Raw genomic sequence first — 10,865 nt, 5'->3', positions numbered from 1 at the left:
AAAGAATTATATTCAACTGATTGGTTCAATCAAGTACATCTGCAGAAGAGCAGAACCATTAACCATAGGTAATGCTATAGATAATGAAAAATGAAATAAAAATGGAGAACAAGACATCAAAAAACGAAGGAAAATAATCTTTACAGCTTATTAACCAAGTACCAATAAACAGAGGATGTACTTATCGTTTCGATACGGGACAAACAATATATAACAGTGATGTACTCAAAGAAAGGAAAGTCATCATTTGGGGTAAAATATTATACTACATAACAGCGAATGATACAACTTTTACAGAAGAAATTGTAATACAACATTCTCTCAAGAATGATTTACGTAAGAGTAATCTGCTAGCAGAAATCAATGGTTAGTATACTGTTGTTAGCTCTCCCTAACGTACATCCTAATAGAAACTATCACTATACAAGTAATCTCTGAACTCAACCTATGATATTGGTACCCTCCATAGGAGCCTTACCTAACTAATCAAGGTCACAAGAGCTTCCATGTCCCTAGTATATCGACTACTTACACTATTTGCATGTGAATCATGGAGGAAAATCGAATGTCAAAATCTCTATCATCCTTAATTTCCCGTATATGTACAGCTATCATCGTCTACTAAGAGCTTTCAATTTATGCAAAAACTCTAGTGTCTCTTTATAAGAGGGATCACTGCGACTCAAAGGCTTGCAGGAATTAATATGATCAGTTGACTCCAAAACCTGCACCAAAATGTGGACAAAGATGAGGCACAGAACTCCATAAGAATGGATAAAATTGTACAATAGCTAAGGAGGATGCATGCTTTTAAACAGGGCCCTCTTGCCATCAAAATTCACAATTAAAGACAAGCATAAGAAGATCAAGTCCCATTCTCCATCAATTCAGGTTTTGTTTGCTACCTACAATGAAAACCTTTTCGAAAAGCTTCACTTCCATTCAGCCACAAAAATTTTAGTAGCCTGAGAAACAATTAAAGCGACAACCACTTCAAAGAGTGTGTCAGCTAATCTCTATTACAGCAACAACAAGAAGCCCAGTATAATCCCACCATGTGGGGTCTGGGGAGGGTAGAGTGTACGCAGACCTAACCCCCACCTTGAAAGGTAGGGCGGCTGTTTCCGAAAGACCCTCGGCTCAAGAGAGGAAAACAAGACAAAAGGTCAGATAGGGCCAAGCATATCGAAAACAATATGAAAACAAGGAATAACAAAAGCGAGAAAGTCATGGTAGAACAGTCCAAAAAGAAAGGAGCATTAACTACTATAGATAAATAAGATAACCAAAGTACAATGGCCCAACATATATAAGCAGCAATCAAATGCAGAAATCAAATGGCAATAAACAAATGAGCAAAACTACAACTACTATGGTGAAAGGATAAGCCACCTAGCCTTCTATCCTAATCTGAGCCCTCCACAACCTTCTATCTAAGGTCATGTCCTCGGTGAGCTGAAACTGTGCCATATCTTGTCTAATCAACTCTCTCCAATACTTCTTCGGCCTCCCTTTACTTCTCCTGAAACCGTTCATAGCCAACCTCTCACACCTCCGCACTGGAGCATCTGTGTCTCTCCTCTAATCTCTATTAAAGATGATAATTAACTCCACATTCCCTTTACCATATTTATTTATATACAACAGTCAAAAAATTCATTAGACCCAAGAAAACAGCGAAAAGACTTAAATAATATGATCTGCCTCATCAAACTTTTTAAAGAACACTAATATGGTACGATATACTTTACCACACCGTGCAAGCAATTATAATGATAATATCAAAAGCTATTGTAACAAATTTAGGTATCTGATAATCATCTTTGAGCAACTTACAACTAATTCTCCAAATCCGGGATATGCGGACTCTAATGGTACAATTTCCATTCGAAAAGCCCAGCCTCCATAGCCTTCAACAATTGGAGTTACCTTTGTCTACAAAATAATCATCAAGTCAATATTGGAATGGCAACCACAGAAGTGAAATTTTTCTAAGGGAATTCAATGACTGAAAAATATTAGTACCTCACAGAAACTGAGGACCTCAAGCATCCCTTTCTTATGAAGCTGCCGCATGAAATCATTTAGCTCAACCAATCTTGGAGATCCACTTCTCAGCTCCCCAATCTAGTAATGGCAAGAAGTAGTAAAATTTCACAACCACATGCACCCGCAACAAGAATCTCAAATCTCATGTGCATCTTTCTAAATAAGAAACTGAAGTACTCTTGGAAAAAAGGTAACTTTAAGAGAGAAATAAGATAACAAGGTAAATAAAGGGAGCATGAAAGTTTTACTAACAGTAGGTGCAGGGCGGAAAACAAGACCCATTTTCCAGGGCATGTCTGCAAGTTTGCTGCCAAAATGAGGACAACTGTAGAATACCTGACCCAATTATTTTTAAAAAAATCAATGAATAAACGAATTCAACAAATATATAAAATTGATTGAATGACGTGTAATTCATCATCTGATAGGAAGCAGCAAACATACGACTCCAATTGTGTTCTTGACAAAGTCATCATTCTTTTCTGTTTTTGCTTGATACAGCATCTGCTTGACAACTAGGCCGCCCATGCTGCCAATTGCAACCAAAAGTGTTTTTGTGTCAATAAACATATATATAGCTACAGGATATCAGCTTGACTAGATGCTTAAAATTGATTTAAGAAAATGATGCAAAAAGGTTCAGATGCCATTACTAAGTTTGAAAAATGACTGCTTTAGTTTGAATTTGCACTATTAGGAGGATAAAATAGTTATGATACCATTATTAAGATAATAGTTAACAATGTGTACTATGAGCTAGATCGAACATGTGCAGGCCAGACAAAAAAAATTGTGCAATCCTAGGTGTTGGATACAAAAGGAAAGTTTCTTGAAAAAAGCAGCAGAGGTGCTGTAAGCATGAACTAAAACATCCCTCCAATGGGAGGTGATAAACTTAACGCAGCCCAAAAACAGAAAGTATAATGAAAGGAGTTTCAATTAAGAGTGTACAGATAATCACAAGCTCCAAGTAATCTAACAGCTTAGAGTACGCAGTTTGATTAGGACCAACCTATGCGAAATGAATACAACTGGTCGATTGCCAATGCCTGCATCAACAAGCTTTTCCAACAGCATGGCACTTACTTCCTGCGGGTTTAAGAAAATTAAATGCATAATACATCTGATGCCACTGAATTGTATGCACAACAGATTAAAGAACCAATTGAACAACAAAACATGCAAGGGGTTCTGCACCAACAGAACTCTTCAAGATAAAGAAACCTGTTCTAGCAATTAAGATATTTTTTCCAAACTGTCCTAGTATTCACCTTACATGGAAAGTTTGTAGTTTTATTATTACCTAGCTTCGTTTTTACATTTCAGAAATCAACTACCTTTATGAATTATACCACTGTCGGTTACAGGTCTCAAAATGATGTTTAAACATGTATCCGGCACCTTGCAGCCCAAAAGTGAGAATGACATTTTTTTTAAACTGAAAAGAAAAATGTCATTACGGCTTCTTTTTTTGGGTTTAAAAAAGATGTCATAAATGACATAAAAAAAAGATGTCTGAATTTTCTCACAGAAAGAATTGCATAGAATTTCTATTCACTTATTAGCATACTAAGAATTAGTTCCTTCTTTTTCAGGAAACAGAGGCCATGTGCAACACTTCAACTGGACGGATTTTACAAGTGAAACATGGAAAAGCCGGTATATACTCATCAGATTTGCATTACAATTTCAATATGGCCCACCTCCCCTAGCCTAAGGTATCAATTCTGTATCCTTGTTACATCTAGTAATAGCCACTAGCCAGCCATATAAACAACTGAGAGCATGAGGGGAGAAAGCCAGTGTTTCTTCCACCCAAAAATATAATTTTTGAACAGAAGTATTAGAGATGGAAAAGTGAAAAAAGCTAGTGCTGAGCAAAATAATGGCTTAGCATAAAAATCTGTTTTGCATGATGCAATGACCAAAACCTCAACACACAAGATAATTTGACAAAATTTAAGATGTATACAAACCTGAAGAGGTAGGCTTGCTCCGGACCACTGGGTTAGATTTGTCTGCATAAAACTCCATGTTTGAAGTCAGAAAACAAGGCAAACCTTTTTTGATAAACTTCAAAAGGATAGACGGATTATGCACCAACCTTGTACTTGACACTAAACAGACGGGCATGAGGTAAATCAGATGGAAGCCATTCACCAGGCCAAAATGTTCCTTCCCTTCCAGCCTCTTCATCAATTTTCTCAACCAGGCCAGATTTGGTCGAAGACTTGTCATCTGACAAACGCCAAGTTTTGAAGGGTCCCCCACGCAAGCCATGAATAAAGACAACATCAACTAAAGGTACTTCAGATCGTGAGATACTCTCTGATTCACTTGCAGATGTCGATGATATATCATTATTGATACCTTCATCTGTTGTACACTCACTCCCAGCAGAATCATTGGCACCTGGAGATGACCCATCCAATGATTTTGGCATTATCTTTTCCATACATTTCCAGTGCGGTAATTCAGGATTTATCAGGAGTATCATATCAGCGTAACGAGGGCAAGTATGTGCATTGTTGGAAAGATTTCCATGAAGAACATCACCATTTACAGAATCTTCACCAGCTTCATCATCACAGAATATGTTCAACAGTGTTGCCCTCGCATAACTTCGAACTTTAGGGTCATTGCAACCAGGAATCCTTCCATTAGCACATTCTTCAAGCCATTCACACCACTCTTTATCTCCAACTAGTCCTTTCTTGACTTTTGGAAGAACCGAAAGTACAGTTAGCAACCGTGCTGCATGCTTCCGAATATGACCAGTAGGTGGAACACGTAGACTGGATGCATCATTGGAATTCTCAGTAGTAGAAGCTTCACCAGGAACAGTGGGCAACCGATCCTGTCCCTCCGATGCTCGCGACGCATCATATGCTTCGATTGCAGCCAGTTGTTCATAATCATCATCCAATAACAAGCGCCTAAGCAAACAAAGGACTCCAAAATCAGCTATTTTGTTCAGACAAAGAGTATCTTCAGCACATATTTCTGTCAGCGCTTTGATCCCTTTCAGTGTGGCCACTGCAGAATCTGCAACATTGATCTTAGGCAATTTGTCTTTCTTAAGATTTTTTAGTGGCCCAGCAAAAGGTTCCAGGGATAGAAGATCTGCCAAGGGATGTGTATCATCAGCATTGGCAACTCTTCCTAGTTGCATTCCCACTAAATTGACAACTGCTCCTGCCAACTGATTAGAAATCTGTGTGGCCAAAACTACATTTGCTTGATCAATTTGGGTCTGCAAAAAATTAAGAATATTCATGAACCATAGAGAAAACAATGAGACACGAGATGTTTATACTTACAAGTAAAAGAGAATACTCTCACACCGTCCTGAAACAAAAAAAAAAGATCAATGTGACAAACCTTCACTTTATCACTTTTTGGTTGGTTATTTCCTTTGCTTAATGCTGTTTTCTTGGATTCCAGAACATCACTTAGCATAACAGTTAACCATCCTTGAGAAATTGGTATGGATGATGGTCCATAATCTTCAAGAATGCGTGAAAGGATACTTATTGCTGAAGATCGTAATGCATCAGAGGATAGCTGTCCAAAGACCCAAGGGAGCAGAACTCCAGACCAATGCTGGCTTTCTTCCAGGGACATATGCCATTCCCTAGCACAGAGTAACTCCAACGCCTTAGCCAATGCTTCTTGCACCGAAGAATGCTTTGTGGTCTGTTTAGCAGCCTCTCTCATCAAATGAAGACCCTTTTCCGCTACTACCTCCTGTGCCGAAGGGCTTCGCTCAAGAGAAACCAAAAATGCAGACAACGCTATCTGAGCTAGGGGGATGTCTTGAGTTTTACTTGCATGTGAAACAGTAGACAGAAGACTAGAAGTCCAATCAGAAACAGAAGTACTTAGCGGCAGATTGTGGTCTTCTAAAAGCAGTTTAACCATCAAACTTCCATGCCATTTCACAGATCTCTCAGGTGCCACTAAAGCAGCCATGACCGCATGCCCCTCTTGATCCAATTCTTGAATATGATACCTATTAACTTCCGAAGCCATTGCCCAATTTGCTAATGCCCACGCAGCAAAAGGAACGGCGACTTGTTCAGAATGCAAATCATCCCAAAGGCCAGGAACCACAGCAGAAGACAAATTTGATCGTGCTGATGAACTATCAGTTATTTTGTTAAACAAGATATTACTAGGCGTATATTTGACTGTCTGGCTAGTGTCAGGAGGCCCCATCTCTACAAGCCCATTAGTTCTTGAGAGTCCTACAGCAGTCGTGCCTTCAAGAATTTTCATCCCAATACCCTTCATCCCTTCTCCACCATCATCATCATCCTCCCCATGTGGCTCATCCCAGTGCATACCACCTTCCTCAATTACTTCAATAGCTGCAGCAATATCTCTCATCTCAGCATCTTTGGGTAGTGTAGGCTTGAATGAAACCTTGTCTGCACTATCACAATGGGAAGTGACGATATCCATAATTGCTGCAACCAGCATGCTCCTACCTTTCAAAGAATCAGAAAGATCGAATGAACTACGTCTTGTATGCTGCTTCCAACAAAATTAAACATTTCCACATCAAACACCAAAACTATAAAATGAGATAACAGTTCAATAAATTTTAATTGCCTGGTCACAAAGAACTTTATATGTGTCGTGCATATAGATAAATATATTTCACTAAATTTTAACTAATAGATAAATAATATGTGTTGCGCATATAGATAACTATTTTTTAGTTACTTCCATATCATTATTGTTCAGCCTTATTCTCTAGTCACACATATAGATTTTCTTTCTCTTGGGGTGTGTTTGGTATCAAGGAAAACATCTTTTCATGTTGGTCAGTCTAAATATCTTGGAAAACATTTTCTCCAGGAAAACAAGTTCCTTAAAATGAGGAAAATGACTTCCTTAATAGAATTAGGGAAAACAAGTTCTATAAGTGATATTCCAAATTCATTGTGTTCTCCCCACCCATCCAATGCCCCCGACCCCACCCCTTAACCATCCCACCCCCGAACCCCCGAACCCCCACTCCCCACCCCATTCCATTCTACCCTCATATTGTTTCGCTGGATTACATATAAATGCTTTGGAATAATGTTTGTTTTGCTTAGTTATCAAAAACTAGAAAATAAGTGAGAAACCCACTTGTTTTCCAAGAAAACATTTTCCTCCATACCAGACACACCCTTCATTTCTGTCATTTTCCTTCAATCCCACATTTCAATGGAGCTTTGCATTTAAACACTGATGAAAAAGAACCTAGTATTGTGCTTCAATCCCAATCCAGCATGTTGGCCATATAAATCCTCAACTCAATGTCCATTCTACTCTATTTGGATCCCTTTCAATCATAATACAACAACAACAACATTTCAGTGTAATCCACAAGTGGGGTCCGTGAAGGGTGGTATGTCCAGATATCTTACCCCTACTTTTAAATCATAAAACAACAACATTCCAATGTAATACACAAGTGGGGTCCGGTGAGGGCAGTATGTCCATATATCTCCCCTCTACTTATCAATCAAATACCACAACCAGTGTGTACGCAGACCTTATCCCTCCCTTTCAATCATAACGAAAAAACAAAATTAAAAAACCACGAAAAACGCCTCACCTTTTTCGATCTCCGAGGCTGAGCAGAGAAAATAAACCTAAGAAGATACGGAACAGCATGAGGTCTTCCTAAAACATACTCACACACATTAGGATCAGCGATCAAATAAGCCAAAGCCCTAGCTGACTCAGCTTGTGTCCAACAATTCTCTCCTGTCGTCGTCATCGCAGCTGTCTCTAACAACCAATCAACCACCGCGCCGCCCCCTGCAGCCACGAGCGCCGCCCTCCGGCTCTCACTAGCGGCTGCAATGTCGGCTAACAAAGCCGCAACCCGAAGCTCAAACCCGACCCGAACTTCGTGATTAGCCGAAGACATAACTGACCTCAACGATTTCCATAATACAGAAGCTGCTGCCCCTGTTTTCTTCATCCTATACACAACTTTCTTAAACGAATCGTTCGATTTCTCAACCACATTCTCAATTTCATCGTAAATTCGAATATCATCGTCATCTCGTGTTGAAATTACAGCACAAGAAGCAATAATGGCTGATAAAAGAGTTGCAGATAGAGCAAATATGTAGGGTTGCTTAATTGGGGAAGGGACAATATGGGGATTATTGATATTGTTAGGGATATTCTTGGGATTACTATGATTTGAATTTGAAGATGAAGAGAGGGAACGACGGCGTATACAACACCGGCGACTTGTTCTGCAAAGAATTCGAAGCATAATTTGGTTGAGTTAATTGTTTGTAGAGAAGAATAATTAAGAAGATAAATTATTGGATTATGGATTAAGGGTTATTAGCAAAAGCGATAATGGTGGAAGAAAGCGGTGGTTTATGAATTTGGACTATTTGGGAACGAAGAGTGGTTTAGAAAGAGAGGGAATTTATGCGGAATCTTGAAACTAGTTTGGATGAGACGTACGTAATCTCAAATTGTCAAGCATTAGTCCTAATCAAATGACTTTAAATGGATTGTTTAAATAAATTATTAAGTTTACTCTTATTTATGGTACATTGAAATGAAAAAAATAAAAAGAAATTCTTACTACTCTCTCCGTCTCACATTACTTGCTCATTTTTTTAAAAAAAAAATTATATAAACTTTAATCAATATTTTTAGATATATTTTTTCACCAAATTAATATAAAAAGAATTGCAACTGATAGTATTTCTCGTATAATTTTTAAATATCTAAATTATGATTTTTAAATATTAAATTGATCTAATTAAATTTAGTTTTAAAAATTACTCAACTGAACTCTCGAAAATCGAACCAAAACAACTAATATGGAATAAAGGGAGGGAGTAGTATCTTTCGTAAGTTATAACTTAAGAATGCGAGGAGGATTAACTCCATTTACTTGAGGCGTCATTAGTAAATTTTCTTCAAGTTTGTGGCCTTCATTCTATTAAAAAATCGACACGTTGGTTTGTCTCTCTTGGTATGTGTATCGATATTGACTTTATTTTTTGTTAGTAAATATCTATGGTTTTCAAGAATAGCCCTAAGAGGACGACTCCTCTTTCGGTAAGTTTGATAGGCAGTCTGTCAACATTTTGAGGGGTCATTTGGTAGTTGTTTGGAGGTGACTTATGCGGGTGTTAAATCTTTCACAAGTAATATCACATTTGTTAGTTAGTTTGGTGATATGTTATTCATGTATAAAATTCATAAAGTGTTTGATTTATAATTTAGAAACCCGCATAATTAACTAATACATGTCTCTAAGTTATGGAAGAATTTACGTATTATTTTATGCATTATAAAAGGTGGAATAACTAATATATAAATAATTAAACTCTACATAACTAATCTCTCTATAAAATAAATACATAGATTCTCTCGTAACTAATTAATCTTTATATTACTAATATCCGCATAACTCTAACCAGCTACCAAACGACTCCTGAATTTTTTGAACCCCTTATTTTGCTAATTTGAGATCTTGGTTGATGCTCCACGAATATGTAATTAGACTTGAAGTAGATTTCATCTTGCGCTAATATCTCAATATCAACTTTTCTTGGTTTTTGCTAAAAAATTCTCCAAAAACCGCACCTGCAAATTGAATCTTCACGCCGCTACCGATATTAAATTTCGGTTTTACTTGCATAAGGAGAAGACCAATCTATTAGTTTGGCTTATTTATTTGCGTCAGGAATGCTTCATTAATTTTCTTAGCACAACTCTAATACAATTTGCTCGTATATAAATTCAATAGATAAATACTTCCATCAACCAAAATTTGATTTCGCTCTTTTTATATATAGCACATAATTGACAAAAAGTTATTTATCTAATTTTCAAGCCATTCAAGCATTGGTTTCTCATTAAAGTATCAATCAATAAATAGACGCTGCTAAAAAATATGTAGACAACAAAAAAATAGCGAATAGTCTACGTAATGTATTTCATTTGTAGCAAAACAATAGGCTATGCCAATATACTTTCGTGCAAAATGGTTCAGAATAAAATTGCATCACGCTCATTGAATGGTTATTCATTTGCCATCAGAGCTCTTAATTTGCATTTTTCAATCTAGTGTATACATTATTTTGTAATCTTCATTATATTCTTTATGTATTACAATTTGACCCTTAGTTTATACTTTCGTGCAAAATGGTTCAGAATAAAATTGCATCACGCTCATTGAATGGTTATTCATTTGCCATCAGAGCTCTTAATTTGCATTTTTCAATCTAGTGTATACATTATTTTGTAATCTTCATTATATTCTTTATGTATTACAATTTGACCCTTAGTTTATTCTCTTTCTTTCTTGTTTTTTGGCAAACGATAATGTATTCCTAGTCCATATTCTATCCTAAGTAAATACATGAATTTTTATATAACCTAACATGAGTATTGTTTAATATCGTGAACCCATGGGTGCAAAATCAAAAGCCCACATTTGCTGAAATATTTTCATTCATACTCGATAATATCATCAGATAGGAATTAAAAAAATTATTTATTTGCATAACATCATTTCGGAAAGTAATGCAAATTCTACTGAATCTTTAGAGGTGGACATGGTTCATCACTCTGGTAGAAACACGCACAAAAAATACGTGATTTATATTCTCCACACATTCTGTCTTAATAAGATTTGGTCCATGCAGAATCAGACAAGGACCTTCACAAAATGGATTTGTTGGATTACACGGGCCACGAACTAGCGATTCACATAATCCATTTGTTGGGAGAACTTGAGTCATTACCAACATGGCTACAAATAAAGCAATACAAAA

At 36.9% G+C, this 10,865-nt stretch overlaps 1 protein-coding gene across 2 annotated transcripts; it reads right to left on the bottom strand.

Moving 5' to 3' along the window:
* Positions 1 to 235: 235 nt before the first annotated feature.
* LOC132627900 (uncharacterized) lies at positions 236 to 8,545 on the bottom strand. 2 transcript variants are annotated; one of them, XM_060343510.1, is made up of 10 exons: positions 7,661 to 8,545; positions 5,431 to 6,582; positions 4,154 to 5,302; positions 4,026 to 4,067; positions 3,062 to 3,138; positions 2,494 to 2,578; positions 2,302 to 2,385; positions 2,026 to 2,127; positions 1,837 to 1,935; positions 236 to 725 (listed from the first exon to the last, which is right to left on the bottom strand). In XM_060343510.1, exons 1-10 carry the CDS (start codon positions 8,333 to 8,335, stop codon positions 612 to 614), a joined length of 3,579 nt encoding a protein of 1,192 aa, XP_060199493.1. In that variant the 5' UTR covers positions 8,336 to 8,545; the 3' UTR covers positions 236 to 611. The 2 variants fall into 2 exon arrangements, with proteins under 2 accessions (XP_060199493.1, XP_060199494.1); XM_060343511.1 differs by having other exon boundaries at positions 5,431 to 6,539; positions 7,661 to 7,799.
* Positions 8,546 to 10,865: the final 2,320 nt, after the last annotated feature.

Source organism: Lycium barbarum, chromosome 2 (genome assembly GCF_019175385.1).
Source record: "Lycium barbarum isolate Lr01 chromosome 2, ASM1917538v2, whole genome shotgun sequence".
In the NCBI taxonomy this organism is placed as follows: domain Eukaryota; kingdom Viridiplantae; phylum Streptophyta; class Magnoliopsida; order Solanales; family Solanaceae; genus Lycium; species Lycium barbarum.
Note: the sequence above shows the minus strand (reverse complement) of the source record. Positions and strands in the feature narration are given on the sequence as shown.